Consider the following 21,658-nt stretch of genomic DNA (forward strand, 5'->3'; position numbering starts at 1 on the left):
TCCTCTGGCTGCTCAGGAAGCGCCGGGGCAGGAGGGAACAGGCAGGGGCGGGTGTGGCGTTGGGGGACAGGGTGCCTTGGGCCCTTTCCGGCGCTCCCCTCAGTCGGTCCCTGCAGCCAGGCTGTGCCGGCTCCTCCCAGCCGCCAGGTCTGCCCCGCTCAGGATGGCGCTGGGACCAGGCAGTTGGGGGCAGTCGCTGGCCCCTCGCTCCTGCCCACTGCAGGTCCCCCATGCCTTCGGCCCCCAGTGCACAGACTCCCCCAGCTTTGCTGCGAGACTCGAGCCTGAGCCGCCCACCCGGCGTCCCCCCTTCACGTGGTGTGTGGCCTTGCTCTCCCTCCCAGCTGGCCGAGGCTCGCCCCCAGGAGCTTTGGGGGAGGGGCCGCCAGGTGGGCGGGCGGCGGGCGGGGTGCTCTGGGTCCTTCGGTGGCATCCTTTAGATGTTCTCGCCTGCAGAGCCTCCTTGCAGGTCCTGGTCGTGGGACATGTCAGGGTGCGGGCCGTGGTCCCTCGCTGCCACCCACGGGCTTCTCCAGAGGCTTCCGGTTCCAGAGCAGCCGGAAGTGGCCCTGGGCTCACGTGGCCTTTTCAGAGCCTGAGCGTGGTTGCGCGTGTGCATACTAGGCTGCCCTGGCCTCCCGTGGCCTCTGGCGGCCATCCAGTGAGCGCGGCGTCTGTGATTGGGGACTTGGGTGGGCTGGCTTTTCTTCTCCCCGCCCTCTGGGGCCGTGGATGGGCCTCTGCTGGCGCCGCCGTGGCCGAACCCCGGGCAGACGGGCTCTGTCCCCGTCCTGGCTGTCCTGTGGAGGGTACAGGCCGTCCCAGAAGAGGTGGCGGCACCTGCCGTCCTTGAGCCGATCGGGTTTGCGGTCCCTACTCACAGAATTTCCCCTAGAGAATGTTGCGCATCCCAGCGCACAGCCGTTTGTTTTTTCATTTTTGCGTGTTTTCATTTATCACCTGACTCTTCGGGCTTTTTACTTGAAGCCTAAGCAAATGGTCGGCCGGCAGGCTGCTCCCAGTGCCCTCTGTGGTCATGTGGCCTCACACCAGACGCAGCATCTTGGGCGCCTTGTCACGTTGCAGCTGCAGTTGACACAGACGGGGGAGGAGAGACGCCCCCAGAAAGAGGCTTGACGGGACAGGCGCGTCATCAGAAGGTGGCTTGTCCAGTTTAGCTCTAGATTGGAGACCCCCTCGGCATGGCTGACATGGGCGCCGGCTCACCTCTGGGGGGCCGTCCTGGGTGCTGTGGGGGGCTGAGCAGCATCCCCGGCCCCACCCACTCGATGCAGCAGCTCCCCCAGTGTGACACCCGCAGACGTCCCCAGACGTGGCCCCGTGGCCCCTGGGGCAGGCCCGCCATTGTGAGAATCGCGGCTTCCGCCGTTGCGGTGGGCACGCGTGTGCACTCGGTGGGGAGCCATGCAGTGCTGACAGGCGCAGCGCTGTTCTCGTTAACAGGCGGCCAGAGAACAAGTGGTTTGTTGTGCAGCGCGCTGTCTCCCACTGACGTGGTGGCGGGTCCCTGGGGGTGATAAGTGGGCGTCAGCTGCTCTGGAAGCCGTCGGAACTCCGGCATCTGCACGGTGGTCCTCTCGGCCTGAGCAGGGCGGGGTTCAGCCTCCCCGAGTCCGTGGCCGATGCCCTGAGAATGGGTGGCTGTCTGTCCCACAGCCGCTGGGCACCCTGGAAGGACATTTGGGGCTCGAGACCCCCACCCAGGACAGGGAGGGACCAGCCCATGCTGGCTGTGGGGGTTCCTGCACAGAAGTGTGCCCGGTGCCCAGGGGGCCCGCGGCCAGGCCCGAGGTCAGCCCTGCCCAAAGGACAGGAGACGAGGAGGGTGGAGGGGCCGGGAGGGGACTCCTGAGCCTGAGCCAGCTCAGCATGTCTCTGTGAGGGCCGTGCTCCCTGCTGGCCTGGGGCACAGGTGTCCCGGCCCAGCGCCCCTCCTGCCCGGGTGGGGGACGTCAAGCCCTTTCTGCCTGCCCTCAGTGTCCCCTCCTGGAGAGGGTGGGCAGGGGCAGAGCTGCTGCCTGCTAGGGGGGTGTCGTGACATAGCCTTTGCTCAGAGGTGACCTGCTCAGGGCGCCTCCCCTGAGAGCCGTCACCCTCCCCGAGGCCTCCTGCTCTGGCCGTCTCCCTCAGCCCTTCTCCATCTTTTATTCTCAGTCCCTACACCTGTGACCTCCCTCACCTGTAATCAGAACCTGTCACCTGCCGTCTCCGGCAGAGTGTGAGTCCCGCCCGGGCCATGACCATTGTTTTCCGCCGTCTCCCGGCACCTGGAGCTGCGACCCGCCCCCAGTAGGCGTGAGTGAGATGAGGGTCCTGGAATGAGCGTCGCCTGTCCCTTCTCGGCTCTGCTCCTGGCCCTGTCCGCGTGGGCCTGAGCTGGGCCATAGCACTGTCATCCACACCAGAGGGCACCGCAATCGAGCCCTGCGACAAGGCCAGCGTTCCAGGGCGGGTGTCCCAGCCCCGGGCAGCGTTGCGTACGCCCACCCCACGCGGTCGCTCGCTCTGTGATGGTGCAGGGGTGGATGGAACCAGAGCAGGGGTGGAGGGCCAGAGGCACCACTCTGCCCCGCAGGTGGCGCCCGGGCCTGGCCCTGGGCTCCCAGGAGAGGACAGCGCATTCTGCCCCACCCCCACCTGGCCCTGAGCGCCGTGCTGCCTGGAGGCGCCCTGACCCCCGTCTTGGTCTCGCAGATCATCCCCCCGAAGGAGTGGAAGCCGCGGCAGACATACGACGACATTGACGATGTGGTCATCCCGGCCCCCATCCAGCAGGTGGTGACCGGCCAGTCGGGCCTCTTCACGCAGTACAACATCCAGAAGAAGGCCATGACCGTCGGGGAGTACCGCCGCCTGGCCAACAGCGAGAAGTACGTGCCGCCTGGGCAGGTGTGGGGCCCCCAAGCCTCAACCCCCCAACCCCTCGAAGGCCTGTGGGGCCCTTGGTGGCCCCCAGCTCTGCAAGACACTGTCCCCTGGGGCCCCGTGGGGCAGGAGAGTGGGGGACAGTGGGGTGCACGCAGTCCTCACAAAGCACATCTTGCCTGGTCTGTGGGCGCTGGGGGCGCCCGGAGGCCCCAGTTCTCAGAGGGTGAAACCCAGACCCTTATGTGCCCGGGCCATGCCGTCCCCCCTCACTGCCCTCAGCACGGACGGCCCTCGGGGCTCCCCCTGTCCTCGGGGCTCCCCCTGTCCCTGGTCCTGGGGTGCCTTCCTACGCGGGCACGCTCATGCACGCACCTGTGAGCTCTCGGGCACACGGCCCCCCTCTCACTCCCTGCTTTGCTGCCCCGCCTCCCACAGTCTCTGCTGGAGGACGGCCCCTTGCGTCCCTCATCTGCCTCTCACAGCTGTCCCGGCCCGGCAGTGCTCCCGGTGTTTGCAGAGAACTGTCAGGGTCTGCGTCCCTCCCCCTGCGCCCGCTGTCCCTGGCGTGGGACCCGGGCAGCTGACTAGAGGGGACACGTGGCTTGTCTCCAGGCCCTGACCCCATCCTTACACGCTCACCCCAGAGTCAATGCCCCTCTCCAACTGGACACCGCCGTGCTCTCCGGCTGCGGGCCGGCGGTGGCCTGAGCGCTGTCCCTTCCGCGTGCCGCCTGCCCAGGTACTGCACCCCACGGCATCAGGACTTCGACGACCTGGAGCGCAAGTACTGGAAGAACCTCACCTTCGTCTCGCCCATCTACGGCGCCGACATCAGCGGCTCTCTGTATGACGACGTGAGTACCGGGTCTCGGCGGCCGGGCCGGGAGGTGCTGGGGAAGAGGGGGGCGCGGTTCCCTGGGGAGGGGCAGAGGGGGAGGGGTGCTGGGGACCTCCTCCTGAAAATGGAAGGGACGTGACGCCCACAGCCCGGCCGGGTGTGCTGTCTGGGCTCTGGTGACAGCCGTGCACCAGGTCTTAGGGCGAACAGAGGGGGTCCTGTGGTCTCTGAGCTGCAGCATCCTTCCTGCCCGAGGCTGGCGCCTGCCCTCCCTGAGCCGGCAGCCCCGTCGCCCGCGGCCTTGGAAGGGCGGCTCCGGGCCTCTTGCTCCTGCTCCCGGGGCCTCTCTCGGTTCTCGGTTTTCCGAGGACTTTTCTTCTCAAGTTACTGTCACCCCATCTTCCTGCACACCTGGGGGCCCTGAGTTCTCGGCCGGCCAGGCTGCCGGGGGTTTACCCATCTAGTCCCCGTGCAAGGACACCCGGGCGACGGCAGGGCCTCTGCTCCTCTGTCTTCAGGGCCACCTGGGGCGTCACCCAGACGCTGGCTGAGCCTGGACACGGATCCCAGAGAGGTGCTGGGGTCAGGCAGGGGGTTTGAGTGGGACCTGGGTTTTTTTGGGGGGAGTTAATTAATATTTATGGGTGTCTGAGGTCCCTGGGGTGCATCCGCTGAGGTGAACTTCGGAGCTGCCAGCCTCCCTCCCTCCTGGGTATGCTCTGCCCTGGCCTGAAATCCGGCCCCTCCCCTCCCCCATAGCCCCACCTAAGGTCACCTCATGCCGGAACACCCCCTTGGTCCACTCAGCCGTGCTCCTGGCAGAGCTGCTGGGCCCTGGGAACGAAGCCCCTCGTGTGAAGGGTCGGGCCCTCTGGGCGCCTGGGAGGGGAGCCGCGAGAACCAGCGGTGGCTTGTGCTCCCCAAGTGTGTTGGGAAAACCTGGCTGCCGCGGGGGCCCTGCAGGCCTCGCCGTCCAGCATCCCAGTCGCCCAGCTTTGTGGGGGCGTTTGTCACCTGGAAGAGCAGGCCGGCTCGAAGCAAGCTTGCCCCCAGCAACCGAGGGGGACACCCTCGCCCCAGGAGCTCAGGAGCCCAGCCTGCTCCTGGCCCTGCTTTCTCCTTTCTGGGCCTCAGTCTACCCATCGAGAAAGCAGGGCACAGCAGGCATGCGGCAGTCCTCAGCGACCGCGGGAGGCCTGGCTTCTCCCTGCGACCCTGAGCTTGTCTACTTGACCTCGACCCCAGAGCGTCAGCACACTTGCTGAGGCCCCGTCCCCTGGGGCAAAGGTCCAGAGGCCTCTGTGGGCACCCGCTGTGTCCCCGCGCCCTCAGCCCCGGCTCCCCATCCGGGTCTCGCCTATCCCTGCAGACCAGGAGCTGTCGCCCTGGTTGTCGGCAGCCTTGGTTGTGGACATGTGTGTTGGCACCACGAGCCAGCTCACCCGAGGTCCCGAGGCTGGGTGACTGGGCCCGTGGGCTGTGTCCCCTGGGCCTCCTTGGTGGCAGCTGATGGTCCTGATGCTGCCGCTGCTCCCCGCTTCTCTGCTCTCTGCGAGGGGCCAGTCTCCCATCTCCCGTGTCAGGTCGCGACCAGGGCAGCGGTCCCCTGGCAGCCGAGGGTCAGGGTCAGGTCCGGACCTTCGACCCCTCTGGTGTCATTCTGGGAGCCGTGGGGCAGGACAGTGGTGGGCATCCCACGTGTGGCATCGGGCCTTGAGGACACGGCGAGAGCCGTCTTCCTGGGGCCCCTGCAGCTGCGGCCTTGCACTCCCGGGCAGGAGCCACACTTTGAACCCCACCCTTTGTGTTTGTGGCGCTCAGTCCTTCCAGTGTCCAGGCTGTTCCCCTTCAGGTGGGGACTGAGGCTCAGTGGCTGGGAACCTTGTCCTCGCCGTGCTCTCCGGGTCCCATCTGGAGCTGGCGTTGGCCCCAGCTTGTGCGCCCTGAGCCCCTGCTCGCTCCCCTCCTGCCTTGGGCACACTTTGGACGCAGCTCTCGGTCTCGCGGGTCAGTGGCAGCCGGGCCTCCCGCCAGCCGGGTCCCCGCCCACAGCCCTGCCACCCGGTCGATGAGTCATGGCTCCTGGGAAGGGCTTGGAGCCCAGCAGTGACGGGCGGCAGAGCCGAAGGTCACGTGCTCGCGTGGAAGATGCGCGTGAAGTCAGACGCCCGTTGGTTGCGTGATCCGCCATCGTGCTCATAGAGCTGTAGGAAGCTAATGCTGGGTGGGTTGTTTGTTGAGCACCTGAGTTACTGTCTCCCTTTTGGTTTTTAAAGCCTTATTGAGATATAATTCAGACACCACACAGTTCCCCTCATTTCAGGCGTATAATTCACCAGTTTTTAGTGTATTCACGGAGTTGTGGGCTGTCACCACTGTCAATTTTACATTTCCATCACCCCAAAAAACCACTGGGGACCCGTTAGCTGTCACCCCCACCCCCTCCCCAGCCCCTGGCCCTCACGAGCCCACTCTCTGTCTGTGGATCGGCCTGCTCTGGACGTTTCCTGTCCATGGGGTCACACGCTGTGTGTCCTTCTGTGTCTGCTTCTCTCCCTGAGTGTCGTGTATGCTGGTCCGTCCACATGCGGCTGTGTCGGGGCCTCGCTCCTCTTCACGGCCGCATTGTGTCCCAGCGTGTGGGGGACACGTGTGTGGACTCTCCCCTAGCTGGTAGCCACTGGGCGGTTTCCACTTCTGGCCATTGTGAATCACGCTGCTGTGGACACATGTTTTCATTTCTCTCGTGCAGACGCCTAGACCAACGAGCTGAGTTGTGGGTCGCGTGGCAATTCCACGTGTAACGCTTTGCGGACCTGCTGGCTTGCTTCTTTCCAAGGCCGCTGCACCCTGTACGTTCTCACTAGCGTGTGTGACATTCCGGTGGTGCCACTCCTCCCCAGTGCTTGTCATTTTCTGCCTTTTGCTTCCGGCGGTCCTGGCGAGTGTGAAGTGGTCCCTCCTGGTGCCTTTGATACACATTTTCCTGGTGACACGATGTGGAGCATCTTTTCATGTGCTCAGCTGCCGTCTACTGACATCCTCGGTGACACGTCTGTTCAGATCTTTGGCCCATTTTTTAAAAGTGTTGTTTGCTTTCTTATTGTTGATTTTCAAGCGTTCTTTCTATATTTTGGGCACCAGTCCTTTATCAGATGTGTCTCTTGTAAAGGTTTTCTCCTAGTTTGTGGCTCGTCTTCTCATTCTCATGAGGGTCCCACGTTATTGTTTTTAAATAAAAATTCAAAAATTGCCACCTAGTCCAGGCAGGGCCTCTGGGTTTGCCCCCGTGTGCCACCTGCAGCCGGCCGTGGTGAGGGCCCGTGAAGGGCCCCGCGGCCAAGCGCAGGCTCGGTGGGCCGAGGCCGAGATCGATGAGCGATGGCCGCTGGAGGTTCTGGAAGGGATTTGGGGCTTCAGGGCCCTGTGTTCGTGGTGTCTGACCTGGTGCGGGAGGCTCCTTCAGGCGGGGAAACTGAGGCCCAGAGCGGAGAAAGACCTTGCCCAGTCACAGGATGAGTTACTGCCCGGCTCAGCGAGGCCCTGCGTCCCCCCGTAGCCACACTGTGGACGTGTGGGCTGGATGGTGTGGCGAGTCGGACCCCGCTTTAGGGAGGTGGCCTGTTTCCGGTGCCCCTGACCTGGGCCTTTTCAGCCCTGTGATGAGAGTCTGGTTGCTGCCCCCACTTTGGGGTCTCGGCCCCCGCCAGGGCTCGTCTCCTGCAGGCCACACACCAGGTCCAGGGCCCGTGACGTGGACAGAGCAGGCGGGCAGGTGGCTCTGGGCTTCGAGGGGCGCTGCTGGTGGCCCGTGTCTCAGGAGGCCCCGAGGGTCTCCAGGGCCGGGCAGTCGATTCAGGCGTATTTTACAAGCCTGATGACCCGACGGGTTTGTCTGCTGGTGGCAGTAGGAACAGGGGAGTCTGGTGGGTGGGGACTCTGGGCTCGTGCCTGGTTCTGCGGGCCATGCCCGTGTCCTCCGTGTGAAGGTGCTGGGCTGGGCCCCCTCGGCGTGTCATTGACTTTGAGGCACGTTAACGATTCACGACCAGACTGTGGCCTTCGCTGTGTACGAGTCACACGCAGCTCAGCCTGGGATCCAGGGACGCCCCGCCTGGCTGCCTGGCGTGGCAGGGATGGCATCTGTGGGGCATGGCGCCCGTGGTGGGCTTCAGACACTGCGTGGGCTCAGGGTGGGTGGGCTCGGGGCCCTCTGAAGAGGACTCATGGTGGCCCAGGGCCCGGGGGCATGAGCCTTGGCCTTCCTGTTCTCCTGCCAGCGTCTGGGGCTGGCCAGGGCGGGGTGTCCTGGGGACGGCCCGCCCCTGACCGCGTGCTGGCCGCCCTGCAGGATGTGGCTCAGTGGAACATCGGGAACCTGCGGACCATCCTGGACATGGTGGAGCGGGAGTGCGGCACCATCATCGAGGGCGTCAACACGCCCTACCTGTACTTTGGCATGTGGAAGACCACGTTCGCCTGGCACACGGAGGACATGGACCTCTACAGCATCAACTACCTGCACTTCGGAGAGCCCAAGTCCTGGTGAGTGGCCGGGAGCAGCTGCTTGGGGATGGGCAGTGGGGGTGCTTCTGGTGGCTCCCTGGGACGTGGCTGGGCCTGCGGCCTGGCTGGTGGGCGGGGAGGGCAAAGGTCGGGGCCTCTGGCAGCTTGAGACCTGCGGGCCCGGGCCCTGCTGGCTTCCAAGGCAGCCTCAGTGTCCCCACCAGGTTTGGGGTTGAGGGCCCACATGCCCCCAGAAGCGAGCTTCCTGGTCCCTGGAGCCGTGCTTCCCCCCAGAGCCTCTGCTGGGGGCTGAGCTCCCTGCAGCGCCACTCGGCCGAGTCAGGGGCAAGGCGGTTGTGCTGGGGGCTCTCGGGGGCCGCGGGCTGTGGGGTGGGTGGCCTGGAGCGCTGGGCCCCCCGCACCTCCCCTGGGCATCTGGGTTCGGTGTCTGGCCCCACTCTGAGTCTGCAGGTGAGCCCCCTGCGTCCTGGAATCTGAGCTGAGACCCTGCGCTCGCCCAGCCTTTGCTGGGGACCCTGGAGCCGCCTCTGTGCAGGCCCCCACCGTTCTCGGGGTTTCCAGCAGAGACTTCCCAGCGGGGCTTTGCGGTGTCCACCTGCTGCAGAAGGTCCCATCGTGGCTCAGAGGGGTGGAGGGGAAGCGGGCTCAGCCGCTGCGCCGTCTCCTGTGTACGTGGGGGTGGGCAGGGGACACAGCACAGGGGGGACCCAGGCAGCCCCCGGCCAAGGCGCCCCGGGCCTGCTGTCCAGCTGAGAGCTGCCCCTGAGCCATAAGACCGGCCCCCAGGCTCGGAGGGAGGGCCACCCCTCCCCTTGTAGGACACTGGGACGTCCTGGGGCCCTCGGCTCAGGGGGCCTAGGAGCCAGAGGAGGCCCTGCTGGGGAGCCAGGCCCCCTCCCTGCCCTCAGCTGTGTGCCCCCCCCGACCCCCGGCTGATGTGGATGGAGAGGAGCCCCTCCCAGCTCTCCGGCAGCGGCCGCTCGGACAGGCTGGGCGGGATGGGGAAGCCCTGGGAATGAACTGGGGGCTTCAGGAGTTCCCCAGAGCTGCTGTGACACACGACCGCGAGCCGAGCGCCTCCGCATGACACGTGTTTATTCTCTGAGAGTCCTGGAGGTCAGAGTGGGACATGGCCTCCCTGAGCTAAAACCCAGGGGAGGGCAGGGTGGGTCCTGGAGGCCCCAGGGGAGGAGCGTGTCCAGCCTCCTCCAGCTTCCAGAGGCGCCGCGTCCTGGGCTCGGGGCCCCTTCCTCCGTCCGCACGGCCAGCAGCGCAGCGTCTCCATCTCGGCCTCTGACCCTCCCGCCTCCCTCTGCTCAGGACCCTGGGATGACCCTGGGCCCCGGGAATCCAGGGTCACCCCCGTCTCAGGGGCCTTAACCCATCTTCCAAATCCCCTCTGCCCCGGGAGGTGACACGTCCACACTTCCCGGGACCAGGGTGGGTGTCCTGGGACTGTTCCCCGCCGTGGCCCCAGCCTGAGTGGCACTATTGTGCGTTTGCTGGGAGCTCTCATGATGCCACGACCTGCATGTTGTGGTCCGTGTCTCTGTGTCTCTGTGGCTCTGTGAGGCCCTTGCTCTTGGAAACCTCTGGGCTGGGAGGCCTTGATCTTCGGGTCGGAGCTGGAGAGATGGGGGGCTGGGGTGACCGTTCCACAGAGGCCTGAGTCTCACGCCCACACGGGTGCTCCTGAGCGTAGGTGGTCCCCGTGCTGCCCAGGGGTCCCCTCCCGTCCTCTCTGCATGGCAGGGCCAGGCTGTGACTCCACGGAGGCCCCAGTCCCGGCCCAGCGGAGAGGGGCTGCACACTGCCCCAGTCCCCAGCCGTGGCAGGAGCGGGGCCTGGCCACACGGCTTGTGAGGAGGGGCTCCTGGGCCAGGTGGGCTGAGCACGGGTGACCAGCCTGCGGCCACTGCAGACCACGGGCTGGGCCCATGTGCGAGTGTGGGGGTGTGTGTGTGGAAGCGTGAGCATGTGTGAGTGAGTAGATGTATCTGTGTGTGTGTGTGTGTATATGTGAGCGTGTGTGTGAATGTGTGTGTATATGTGTGTGTATATGTGTGAGCGTGTCTGTGTGTCCGTGTGAGCGTGAGCGTGTCTGTGAGTGTGAGCGTGTCTGTGTGTCCGTGTGAGCGTGAGCGTGTCTGTGAGTGTGAGCGTGTCTGTGTGTCCGTGTGAGCGTGAGCGTGTCTGTGAGTGTGAGCGTGTCTGTGTGTCCGTGTGAGCGTGAGCGTGTCTGTGAGTGTGAGCGTGTCTGTGTGTCCGTGTGAGCGTGAGCGTGTCTGTGAGTGTGAGCGTGTCTGTGTGTCCGTGTGAGCGTGAGCGTGTCCATGTGTGTCCGTGTGAGCGTGAGCGTGTCTGTGAGTGTGAGCGTGTCCATGTGTGTCCGTGTGAGTGTGAGCGTGTCCATGTGTGTCCGTGTGAGCGTGAGCGTGTCTGTGAGTGTGAGCGTGTCTGTGTGTCCGTGTGAGCGTGAGCGTGTCCATGTGTGTCCGTGTGAGCGTGAGCGTGTCCATGTGTGTCCGTGTGAGCGTGAGCGTGAGCGTGTCTGTGAGTGTGAGCGTGTCTGTGTGTCCGTGTGAGTGTGAGCGTGTCTGTGTGTCCATGTGAGTGTGAGCGTGTCTGTGTGTGTGAGTGTGTGTGCACTGTGGGCTCGCTGGCTAGGACACTGCCCTGCGGGGTGTGGCGGTGGCCTGGCGAGCAGCTGCCGGGTCTCCAGGTGGATGTCCCCCGGGAGCCACTAGATGGCGCTGCCGCCCTTCCCCGCGGTGGAGGCTCTGGCTCATTGTCCTGTGCAGACTCGGGCCCAGGGCAGTGTGTCCCCAAGCCTGGGACAGGCAGCAGGAGGGTGGGGCCACCCCCTCTCCTCCGCTCCAGCCTGGTTCTGCTCAGGGACACCAGCCAGAACCATCTTTAGGGGAGAAAACCCATGTTTTCCTTAAAAAAGAAAAAAAGGCAAAGGAAGAAAGGGGCCTCTGCCAAGTCTGGGCAGGTGCTGGCCGCAGGTGGGCCGGGCCTTCGGACATGGCCGTCTGAGGGCGGGTGGCCTGGGGCAGGGCATGGCCCGTGGGCAGGTAGCGAGGCTGGGGAGGCACCGGTCACGGTCCCGGGACGCGGCCTCAGGAAGCCACGTTGGGGGCCCAGTGAGGCGTCCCGCAGAGAAGCGTTGGCAGGTGCAGGACTGGCTTCCAGGATGGTGACACGCACGGAAGGTCCCCGAGGCCGTCCAGAGGGGACCCTGGGAACATGAGGGGCAGAAGCCCTGGGTGACACGGCAGGACCGATGCCCCCTGAGGACCAGCGCTCTGCCCCTGCCGTCTGTGCTGCCCATGGCCCCTGGGACCACCTGCCATCCCTGCCCCCACCCCCGCCCGATCCCCAGAGCGCTAGGGAAGCAGTTAGTGGGGCTTGCACTGGAAGAATGTTCTGGAAGGCCCCTTGGCCTTGGTCCTGGTTTCTGGTCCTGAGGAGTGGGATTGCGCATGGGGGCCTTCGTGTGCCCGCGTGCGGCTGTGGGAAGCAGCTTCTCAGTGGTCATGCCGGGCGCCCCGGCCGCTCTCCCAGGACCAGGTGGGGCCCAGGTGTGGGCGTGGTGCCCCATGTGTGTCCTCCAGAGCCATGCTCGACCGGGTGCCCACACTCCCGCGTCTGCTGCTGGTGTGCGTGTCGCCCGTGAGGGCAGGGCCCTGGCAGAGGCCTGGGTTCCAGCTTGTGCGCTGGGGCTGATGTCGTGTGCAGCTGGCGCCGCCTCTGTGGGAGCTGGTCCTCTAGGCTGTGCTCCCTCCTGGGGCCACAGGGATGCCAGCGGGGGGTTGGGGGGTGTGGGGGTGTGGGCGAGGTGCACCAGGGCAGGAGGCGCCCCCCCCCCCCCCCCCCCCCGGCAGATCGCGCTCCCGTGGCCGTGCCTCTGATCACGCTGCTCCTCTTGCATCGGCAGTGGCTTGATCGCAGCCACCTCTGAGTGTTTCAGTGGCTCTATTTTAAGTGTCAACAGGCTGAGATTTCTAGCGTCTCGTGAAGCCGTCTGGTCTGCTGCCACCTCGGTAGTGTGACTCGTGTGTCAAAGTGACGTGAGCAGCCTGGTGCTGACGAAAGCGTGGAATTGGCTTGGAGAGGCTGGCCTTGCGTGGGGCTCTCGGGCAGTGAGGCTGAGCACATCGGAAGCGTTTTTGGGCTTCAAAATCTCTCTTGATATGGGGCTTGAGAGACCTGGCCCTCACGGCTTGCGCCCTGGCCGGCCTGCTCGTGGCCCAGTCGGTCAGCGAGGGCACGAGGGTGGGTGGGAGGGGATGTGGGTGTGGGGAGGGGCCGGCTCCCCGTGTGGGGCAGCCTGGGGGCTTGGCATGCAGAGGGCCGTGTCCCCTCGACCCTGCTGTCCCAGGCCAGACGCCTCCCCCGGGCAACGCCCTCCTGGAGCCTGCGGGTGGTGGCAGTTCATCCAGAGAAGACGTCCCCACAGCCTGTCCTGGGCTGCTCTTTGCCCATTGGCCCCTGGCTCCAGCCCCTGTGGGTCCTAGGCCTCGTTAGCTCGTGGGCCAGTGGGCAGCTCGTTATCAGGATGTGTAACCAACGTGTGATGCACTCGCCTGGCGTTGTTTCGCGGGTTCTCAGATGTAGTGCTAAATGCTCCGTTTCCACTGGTGCCACCACATGGACGCCTTCCGCACGCCCTCGCAGCTGCTCCCCTGGGTCCACAGGACAGGCGAGTTTGGATGGGAGGGCCCCTTATCCTGGTCCATGCCATCCCCCTGGGCTACGTCTGGGGCCCCGGGTTGTGCTGCGCATCCCCTGCGGGGGCTCCTGGCACACATGGTGGCCTCGAGAGGGGCCCGTCCCCTGCCTGCTGCCGTGCGGTGCTGCCCGCATGGGGAGGCACCTGGTGGCTTGTCCTGTGTGCCTGTGTGCCAGGCTGCCTCGGGCTGCCGGGGCCTCTCGGGGGCAGGGAACGCGTGGCCCGGGTGCAGGCGTGGCCTTCAGTCACTTGTTCTTTCTTTCTGTATCCTAAACACCTGGGGAGAGGAGGCCCGTCCAGGGCGAGGGCGCGGCTGAGGCCACAGCGTGTCCAGCTGGAGGAGCCAGGATGTGTGAGGGTCACCCCCCACCCTGTCCTCCCAGATCCCTTGGGTTCCCGGCTCAGGGACGTGGCTCGGGTGGCGGGGCAGCCCCCCGAGTTCTGTCTCTGGTGGTTTTTTGCGGCTTCCCAGCCCTCCAGCTCTGGTTTCCTGGGATCCGGTCTCCCACATTGTGGGTGTCCCATCCCTGAGCGGGGCGCAGGGTGAGGGTCTGCTGGCTGTGCTCCCACAGGGAGCACAAGCCCCACTCGCTCCTGGAGGGTCCTGGGTGGGACAAGCAGGTCCTTTTGTGCAGGGGCGGCAGGGGGGCCGCGTGTGGGAGGGCCAGGGAGCCCGCCCACCCTCAGGAAGCCAGAGCGCAGTGGGGGGCACAGAGAGGTTTCCCTTTGGGTTCACCAGCACTTGGCGTTTTCCTCACGGAGAGGTTGCAGGGGAGGGTCGGGCAGCCTGGCCTGTGCTGCTGGGACACGTGACGCCCGGTGGCACAGCCTGCCTCACTCGGTGCCCTGGAGAGGTGTGCGTGCACGAGTGTTATGTGTGTATGAGTGGGTGTGTGTGCACACGTGTGTGTGTGCTGGTGCGTGCAGACGTGAGTGTGTGCCCATGGTGCGTTCAAGGGCGTGCTCCCTGCTGTGGGGCACAGGAGGGAGCCCACTGTGTGTGCACATGCTGCCCGGCTCCCGTGTTACCTGCATAGCTTGGGCGACAGGCTGGGTGCCCTGGGCCCTTGATGGATGGGTCTGGTGCCCAGGGAGGCCGAGCCAGGCTCTTGTAGGGAGGGCGGCCGCTGGGCTGCTCCCTTGCCCCTCAGCTGCCCAGCCACCTGGTCCTTGGGGACGTCCAGCAGGCCCTGAGGCAGCGACTCACTTCCCAGCTACACCCCTGAGGGCAGCGATTCATCTGCCCGGGGGCCTCGGGGACAGGCACCTCCCGCCCCCTCCCTCCTCCCCCCTCCCTCCTCCCCCCTCCCCGGCCGTCCTAAGCCCGCTCCCCCCAGGCCTGCCTGCAGGTGGCGCTGCTGGACTGCACTGCCCGCCCTGTGAGGGCCTCACCGTTGTCCCCAGCGGGTGGATGGAAGTCCGGGTGGGGGATGAAGCCCCAGGCAGCCGCCCAGGGCCGTGGTGGACAGTGCCCGGCCTGGAGGAGGCCTGGTTGGGTCTGCGCTGGCCGCGGGCAGCCTCACGGCTCCGAGAGCTGGGGTGGTGCACGCCAGGTCCGTCCTGACTCAGGCATGGTACCTCTGGGAAAGGATCACTCTCCCTGTGCCTGGCTCTGGCCGATCCGGAGGCCCCGTGATGGCAGGGAGGGCCCGGCCCATGGACCTGGAGTGGAGATGGGGGAGCCTGACAGCCTCGCAGATCGGGTGTCATAACTCAGCTCCCCAGCTTGGGGCCCTGTCACCCGTACAAGTGCGCGTGGGATGGACGCGCCCCGCCTCCCCGCGCTCACTGGCTGAGACCCCCTGGGCGCTTGGGGATGTCGGGTGGACGGCTCACCGGATGACGGAAGGCGGCTCGATGGTCCCTTGTTCACACGCTGGGGACCAGCCGGCTGCTCTGTTAGCCCAGGTCCTGAGCTGCGGTGACAGAAGGGCGGCCACAGGAAGAGCGTCTCAGGGCGGCGAGTCCTCCTGAGAGGGCGGGCGGTGCCGGACCGTTTATTGAGAGACGATGAGTAAGGCGGCGGGTGGGTCGCCTGGCGGCCTCTCCCTGGTGCGCGTCCATCCCCTGCAGAGCGCCACCCTGCAGCCCCGCCGAGTGTGCCCTTGCCCCGGAGCAGGTCGTGGGGGCTGCTTGTTGGGGAGTTGGACGGGCCTGGTTGCCTCTGCAGAAGGAGATGCCTTCCAGGAGCCGGGTCTGCCGGGCTGCACCACAGCTGCCTGAGTTTGGAAGTTGGCGTCTTGGAGAGCAGGGGGCCAGCGCCCACAGCGGGGGTGCCAGGCGCCAACCGTCCCCCGTGAGCCCGTATCCTTGTTCCTTTGAGGTTTGTCACAGGCTGGTCTGTGCACTGTTTTGGTGGCATATTCTCTCTCTTTTTTAAAAAAGCCATTTTGTAGAACTCTTTTTGATTTATAGAAAACTGAGCAGATCGTCAGAGAGTTCCTGCAGAGCCCCACATCCGGTCCCACTCAGCACCTTGCTCTGGGCTGGGGCGTCTGTCCGGGGAGGAGCCGATGTCGCGGCGTCTCACCCACATGGCCGTCCTTTATGCAGATCCCCTCTGTGTCCGCGACACCCCTTTCTGCCCCAGGATCCCACGTGATGTGTGCATGTCGCGTCTCCGAGCTCCTCGGGGCAGGGCTGGTTTCTCAGACCTTCCTGGTCCTGGTGACCTCGATGGTCTGGAGGAGCCCGGGCAGGACTCTGGAGAAAGCCCCTCAGTCGGGGTTTGTCTGGGTTTCCTCGTGGTGGCTGGGGCGGTGCGTTCCGGGAGGGCCCCGGAGTGAAGGGCGCTCCTCATGCCATCATCCCAGGGTCCTGCCACCACCGAGCCTGACCCCTGTGATGTCGTCTTGGTCCCCTGGCTGAGATGTGTGGTCGGTGTCTGCACCGTAACGTCCCTCCTCCCCCTCCGTGCTGTCCTCTTTGTGTTTTTTTTTTTTTAACTACTTCAAACATCAGAAAATGAAGAAAATAATGACGGAACAGCCTCGTGGCTGGTACAGGATCTGGACAGATGGCAGGTGCTGGCGTGCCCCCGTCGACGTTGCTGATCGCTTTCTTTCCTCCCCCCGCGGGGCGGGGTTTGTTCTCTGAGCCGCGTCACACAGAGCAGCCCGTTCTGCGCTGCTTCATGTCGCATTTGTCGAATGACTGCAGCTGCCCTTTGTGTGTCCCCCCCACGCAGCGCTGACGACCATGCTCCTGGCTTCAGTGGCACGCGTGGCTCGGTGCCGCTTTCTTCGTGCGTCCGTGTCCCTGGGTGATGTGGTTGGTGTGGCCAGACTCAAGCTCCGTAGGAGGGAGTCCTGTGCGCCTCGCGCTCAGCCCTGTTGTGTGTGGCCACAGCGCGTTCATCTTCGTGACTGCAGAATTCTCTGTCATCTGTCTGTCCTTCCATCTGCGTGTCATTCCACTGTGGATGGGTGTTTAGGTGGCTTCCACTCTGGGGCTGCTGCTACCATGTGTCATCGCGTTATCTGCGCCTGGGTGAGAAGCTGTTACCGTCCGTGACGACATGGCGAGAAGTGGGGACAGCCGAGGCCGCGTCCGCGGTGCTTCCTGTGGGCCAGGCCGTGCTTGGGCTGACTCCTCGGGTCTTGCCCTCAGCCCTGATGAGGCACCGCCCGGCTGGCACTGGGTCAGGGCCATGGAGCTCAGGCGTGCTGGGCCGGGGGGCGGCAGGTCCTGGGAGCGTGTGGCCAGTAGTCTTCAGCCTTGGGGACAGGGCACGACCCAGTGGGCGGAGGTGTCCTGAACTTGGAGGCCTGGAGAGCAAGGACCCTCTTCTCCCGGAGCCCCTTGAATGGCTGCTGGGTGTCGCCGGGCTGAGCCATAGTTGCAGCCAGTGGGGTCTCGTGGGAGACGGAGGAGGTGCTGGAGGAACGAGGCCTGGCCACAGGGGCCCTCCCGCCCTGACGCGTGCCTTCCAGGTCACGTGGGCGAGTGGGAGGGCGTGTCCCAAAGCTCTGATGGGCCACACCAGAGGTAGTGCCCGTGGCTTCTGCCCATGTCTCATCGGCCAGTGCCCGGCCATGTGGTCACACCTGCAGCAAGGGATGCTGGGAAGTGTAGTCCACGCGTCCAGCTAGAGAAGGGCTGGGGTCAGCGAGCTTTGCCCCGTGTGGGCACTAATGAGGTCATTCGAGGCTGAGGGACACGGGTCAGCCCAGGCCCTGATGGGGTGCCCGCTCTGCGCCTGCATGAGCCACGCTGGGACAGACGCCAGCCACTGGGACGGGGCTTCCATTGCGGGCCCCCCATCCAGAGAGCGCCAGGCCCCCAGGGGGAGCAGGGAAGCCTCACGGAGGTAGGCAGGTTCCAGAGCACGGGAGTTCCTCCCCGGCAGGCTGGCTCCAGGAGACGCCTCTGGCTGTGAGGATGTGCCCCGGGGAGGGGTCAGGCCGCCCATGTGAGTGCCGTGCCCTCCTGTCCATCTGCCCCGCGTGGCCCGGTGCGCGGCCCGCTGGCCTGGTCTGGCGGGAGCAGATGGCCCTCGTTTGGGTCTTTGTGGGAAGCGGCACTTTAGTTGGAGCCGTGAGGCGCACCCTGGCTCCCGCGGCCGTGAGACGGCAGCATTGTTGCTGGCGGCCCAGCCACTAAGGAAGCTTCTGGGCTGGAGTACCAGGCCCCTCCCCTGTGACCCCTCTGTCTCCCCAGAAGGCCGGCTCCGTTGGCGTCTCCGCCGGTGGCCGTCCCCTTCTGAGCCTCCCATTTTCTCTGAGCAGATGCTCCCAGGACTCTGCTAATCTTGTGCGTGCGTTTCAATAAAAATGTTATTATTTGAAGTCATTGGCGCTGCTGGTGTGAGATACCAAATTCTGTCGCCTGTGGTCCCATCAAACGATCCATTAGAGATAAAACCATGGAGACTCCATGAGGTTCTTTCCTGGGAGCAGCCCCCACCGCCCGGCTGATCCTATCTCCCCAGCAAGTGTTCACGTCTGTCAAGTAAAGGGCCCGGCGCGGGGACACATGAGCGAGGCTGCGTCTCCGTGGGACCAGGTCCCTCAGAGGCTAAGGTGGGATTTCCCCACAGGAGTCGGGCGGGCAGCCTCTGTGCAGCGGGGGCTGTGAGGTGTGTGGAGCCCTCGGGCTGGACCCCTGTGGTGCTGGACCTGCTCAGGGACTCAGATATGCCGTCCCTTCCTCCCTGAGAGTCTGGGCAGGGCTTGCCTCCTTTTCCTCCCTCGCCTCGTCCTTCCAGGAAGACCAGCTTGGGGACACTCTGCTTTCCCCTCCCGGTGGGTGTGGGGACCCCGGGGTTTCGGTGGTTCCAGGCTGTCCGTCTGCCCCGGCCGTCGTATGTCAAGGGCAGGCCTGTCTGCCGGGCGCCTTTTCTGGCATCTTGTATTTCTCCAGACTGGCATGTACACAGGGGGACCGTGTTCTTGTGCTACCTGCCGGCTGCCATGTCTGTTTTTAGCGATTCTTTCCCATTTCCGCCGTGATGGTGAGGCCATCGCTCCTGTGTGACACGGTCACCCCGCACCCTTGCCTTCTGTCTCAGCTGACATCTTGTCACCATCACGGCTCAGCCACGCCGCCTCGTCTTGGTCGCAGGCGAGGGGGCTCCTGATGCGCGTGTGCGGCCCCCCGCTCCTGGTGGAGGCGTCAGTCTCGGGGGTCAGAGGCTGTGACTCCGTCCGCGGCAAACACGCCCAGGTGTACGTCTGCCCTCGTTCGTGGGAGGTTTCCTCCCTCTAGACCTGACACAGGACGGGGCTCCCGAGCGGCTTGTCCGGTCTCTCTGGTGCAGAGGAGCCTGGCTCTCCACACGGGTCTTCTGTTCTGTCCCCTTGCTGGGCCATTCAGTGTCTGGTTCTCTTCGTTTTCCCAAGGAGAAGGTTACGTCGTTTGAAAAGAAAAAAATCGGCCTCTTCTGTTCTGATTACTCCCCGTGAATCTTTTTCTTGACTTAGTCCCCTGGCTGCTGTCTTCAGTGCATCTGGTGAGTGGCTGTGACAATGGGCAGCTTGCCTTGTGCCGGACTTTCCAGAAAGCCTCTCCTGCGTCCCCATGAAGTGTAGCCATGGGAAGGTCTCTCCTGGTCCTACAGGCTAGGAAGCTTTTTTTTTTTTGCTTGAGGAAGATTGGCCCTGAGCTGACATCTGTGCCCATCTTCCTCTATTTTATGTGGGATGCCTGCCACAGCATGGCTTGACAAGTCGTGTGTAGGTCTGCACCTGGGATCCGAACCCACGAACCCTGGGCCACTGAAGTGGAGAGCGTGAACTTGACCACTGTGCCACCGGGCTGGCCCCTGAGGCTAGGAATTTTTACGCTGAGTGGTTTGGCATTTTCTATAGAGTTTTATTTGTCGGGCTGTCTTTGCAACCCTGGGGATAAGCCCTTGTTTGTCTCTGAATACCCTTCTGCACCTGAATTGCTATTTGATCTGAAACTTTTGCAGCTGTTTGAGAGCAACCTGTCATCTTCCTGTGTGTCCTTGTCCTGTGTCGGTAACAGGGTTTCCTAGTCATTCATTCATTGACAAATACTCCACATTCATTATATGCACGTTCAGCGACCTCTGGTCCCCCCACATGCTCGGCCACTGTGGGTGTAGCTGGGCCCTGGCACTGCAGCGTGAAGGACCCTCAGTAAAACCGCCAGGGCCTGGTGCCTTTTCCGGAGGGGCGTCTGCAGCTTGCTGTCTTGGGTTTCTGGTGCCTCTGATGGGGCTCATGTTAACCCAGTGGACGCCTTGGTTGAAGCCCAGAGACTCTGCAGGGCCGAGGGCGTCTGTCCGCTGAGCTCAGCAGCCGCGTCCTCAGGGCCAGGCCCTCTGACGGCTTTATCGAGGTGTGACTTCCGTGCCGCACGCAGAACCCCGACGTGGAGTCACCACAGCGCTCGGGGGTCTTGGCAGGTGAAGTGGACATGCTTGTCGCAGCGTCCTCGGCTCAGGTGACCGCGGTGACTGGGCCCCGACCCTCTGCCCTGCCACCCTGGCCCTGCTCGCCTCTCACCGGCTCAGACAGCACCTCGCCAGCGCGGCAGCTGCGGGAAGCTGGCTCTGTGACAGGCTATCCTGCTCGGCCGTCCCGACCACGGGGCAGTGGCTGGCACCGTCGCCGTGACACGCGGCTGGAGAGGGCGAGGGCCGCGTGCCGCGTGGGGCTTGTGTTTGGGGATCGCGGTGGTCCTGGCTCGTCCACACGCCCTGCCCACGGGGCCTGGCGCGGCCGCTGCTGTTGGGGCTGCCTGGCCTCCTGGGCTGTGCGGCCGCTGCTCCTGCTGGGCGCCTCCGACTCGACACCTGGTCCTGGCGCTCGGCGGACCCTGCCTCCCTGTTCCCGTCTCCGTAATTATAGCGCGTTAAACGGCGAGGGGCCGTCTGCCCGGCCTTGTGCAGACACTGTGAAATTAACTTCCTCACCCGCACCATGCGGCTGGACTGACATTTCCAGAGGGCTCCGCTGGACCCTGCGCTTGGCACGCGATCCCCGGCAGAGAGCGGGGGCGGGGCCAGCCTGCTCACCATTGCTGGGCCCCCCGCGGGCGGAAGCCATCAGGCTGGGCGGTGGGGGAAGTTCCAAGTGCCTTTGTCCCCCAGCAGAGTTTTCAGGGGGAAAGATGAAGTCAGTGTTATCGCATCGCAGCCCCAATTCTGAGCAAGACGGCTCCGGGCAGAGGGTGCCTCTCAGGGATGGGCAGTTGGGGAGTGGAGGGCCCCCGTTTGAGGGCTCGGCCCCAGTGTCCTGACAGCAGGTGGGAGAGGGTGCTGGGGGGCCTCGTTACCATGGAAATGCCGCCCTCCTCGCAGGGGGCTCAGACCACCAGTAGTGGGGCCAGCAGCCAGGGTGGCCACAGGTGCAAGCAAACGAGGGGCGGCCGGCTGGTTGAGCCCCCGGGGCCCGGGGCTGGGTGGGGTTACCTCCACCAGAGTCACTCGTTCCTTGGCCTGAGAACTGGCCCCATGACTGTGGGTTTTCTTGCTGGTCTGAGACACCACAGCTCCCCTGGCATTGCTGTCCACGGCCCGGGAGAGAAGGGCAGAGGCCAGGAGGGGGCGGGCACTGGCTCCAGCCGGCCCCCCCCCCCCCGCCTCCTTTCTGAGGCCTCGTGGCCATCCCACAGCAGTGACACAGGACCCTGGGGCTGCGGAGGGTCAGGCTGGGCACTTAGGGACAAAGGCGCATCACGTCATCCGCCGAGAGGTGGCCCCAGGCGCCCAATCCTCGGGCCAAGGGGACGGGGACGGCTGAAGTCTACACCGAGAGGCTGGCCGGGTGCCCGCAAGGCCCCAAGGCCTGTTGCCTGTCATCGTCATGACTAACGGCCCCTGGGCAGGTCCCTGCTCTCCAAGATGGTCTGTGTTCCTCTTCCTGACACACTCATTTAATTTTTAACTCACGAGGCATTTGCTTATTTATTTTCATTGTTCTTGATAATAATTCTAAACCATTAGAGGGGAAAATTATATTCAAAAATGCTGTTTCACACTTTATTTGTTTGATGATTTAGAGCGATAGAAAATAGCACATTTGCTGGCTTTTATAGTCTGATAATTGTTCGCATCCATCAAACCATTCCAGGGGGATAAACAAAACACCAAGAAAATGACACTATTAATAGCATCCCCCTCGCGGACAGGGGGCCTTCTGGTGAAATAGGAGCGGCCTGTCCCCCGGCCGAGGCCAGCAGCCCTGCCGCAGAGGGCGAGT

The 21,658-nt window shown here is 64.6% G+C and overlaps 1 protein-coding gene across 8 annotated transcripts in view; it reads left to right on the forward strand.

The window, feature by feature from the left end:
• The window catches only part of KDM4B (lysine demethylase 4B), a 115,660-nt gene that overhangs the window by 40,740 nt on the left and 53,262 nt on the right, over nucleotides 1-21,658 (forward strand). For all 8 annotated transcript variants that reach the window (XM_044752007.2, XM_070491769.1, XM_070491770.1 and 5 more), the window contains 3 exons: nucleotides 2,716-2,891; nucleotides 3,629-3,743; nucleotides 8,079-8,272. In XM_044752007.2, the coding sequence (XP_044607942.2) occupies nucleotides 2,716-2,891; nucleotides 3,629-3,743; nucleotides 8,079-8,272 (485 nt within the window). The remainder of the gene's footprint in view (nucleotides 1-2,715; nucleotides 2,892-3,628; nucleotides 3,744-8,078; nucleotides 8,273-21,658) is intronic.

Source organism: Equus asinus, chromosome 20 (genome assembly GCF_041296235.1).
Source record: "Equus asinus isolate D_3611 breed Donkey chromosome 20, EquAss-T2T_v2, whole genome shotgun sequence".
Classification (NCBI taxonomy): domain Eukaryota; kingdom Metazoa; phylum Chordata; class Mammalia; order Perissodactyla; family Equidae; genus Equus; species Equus asinus.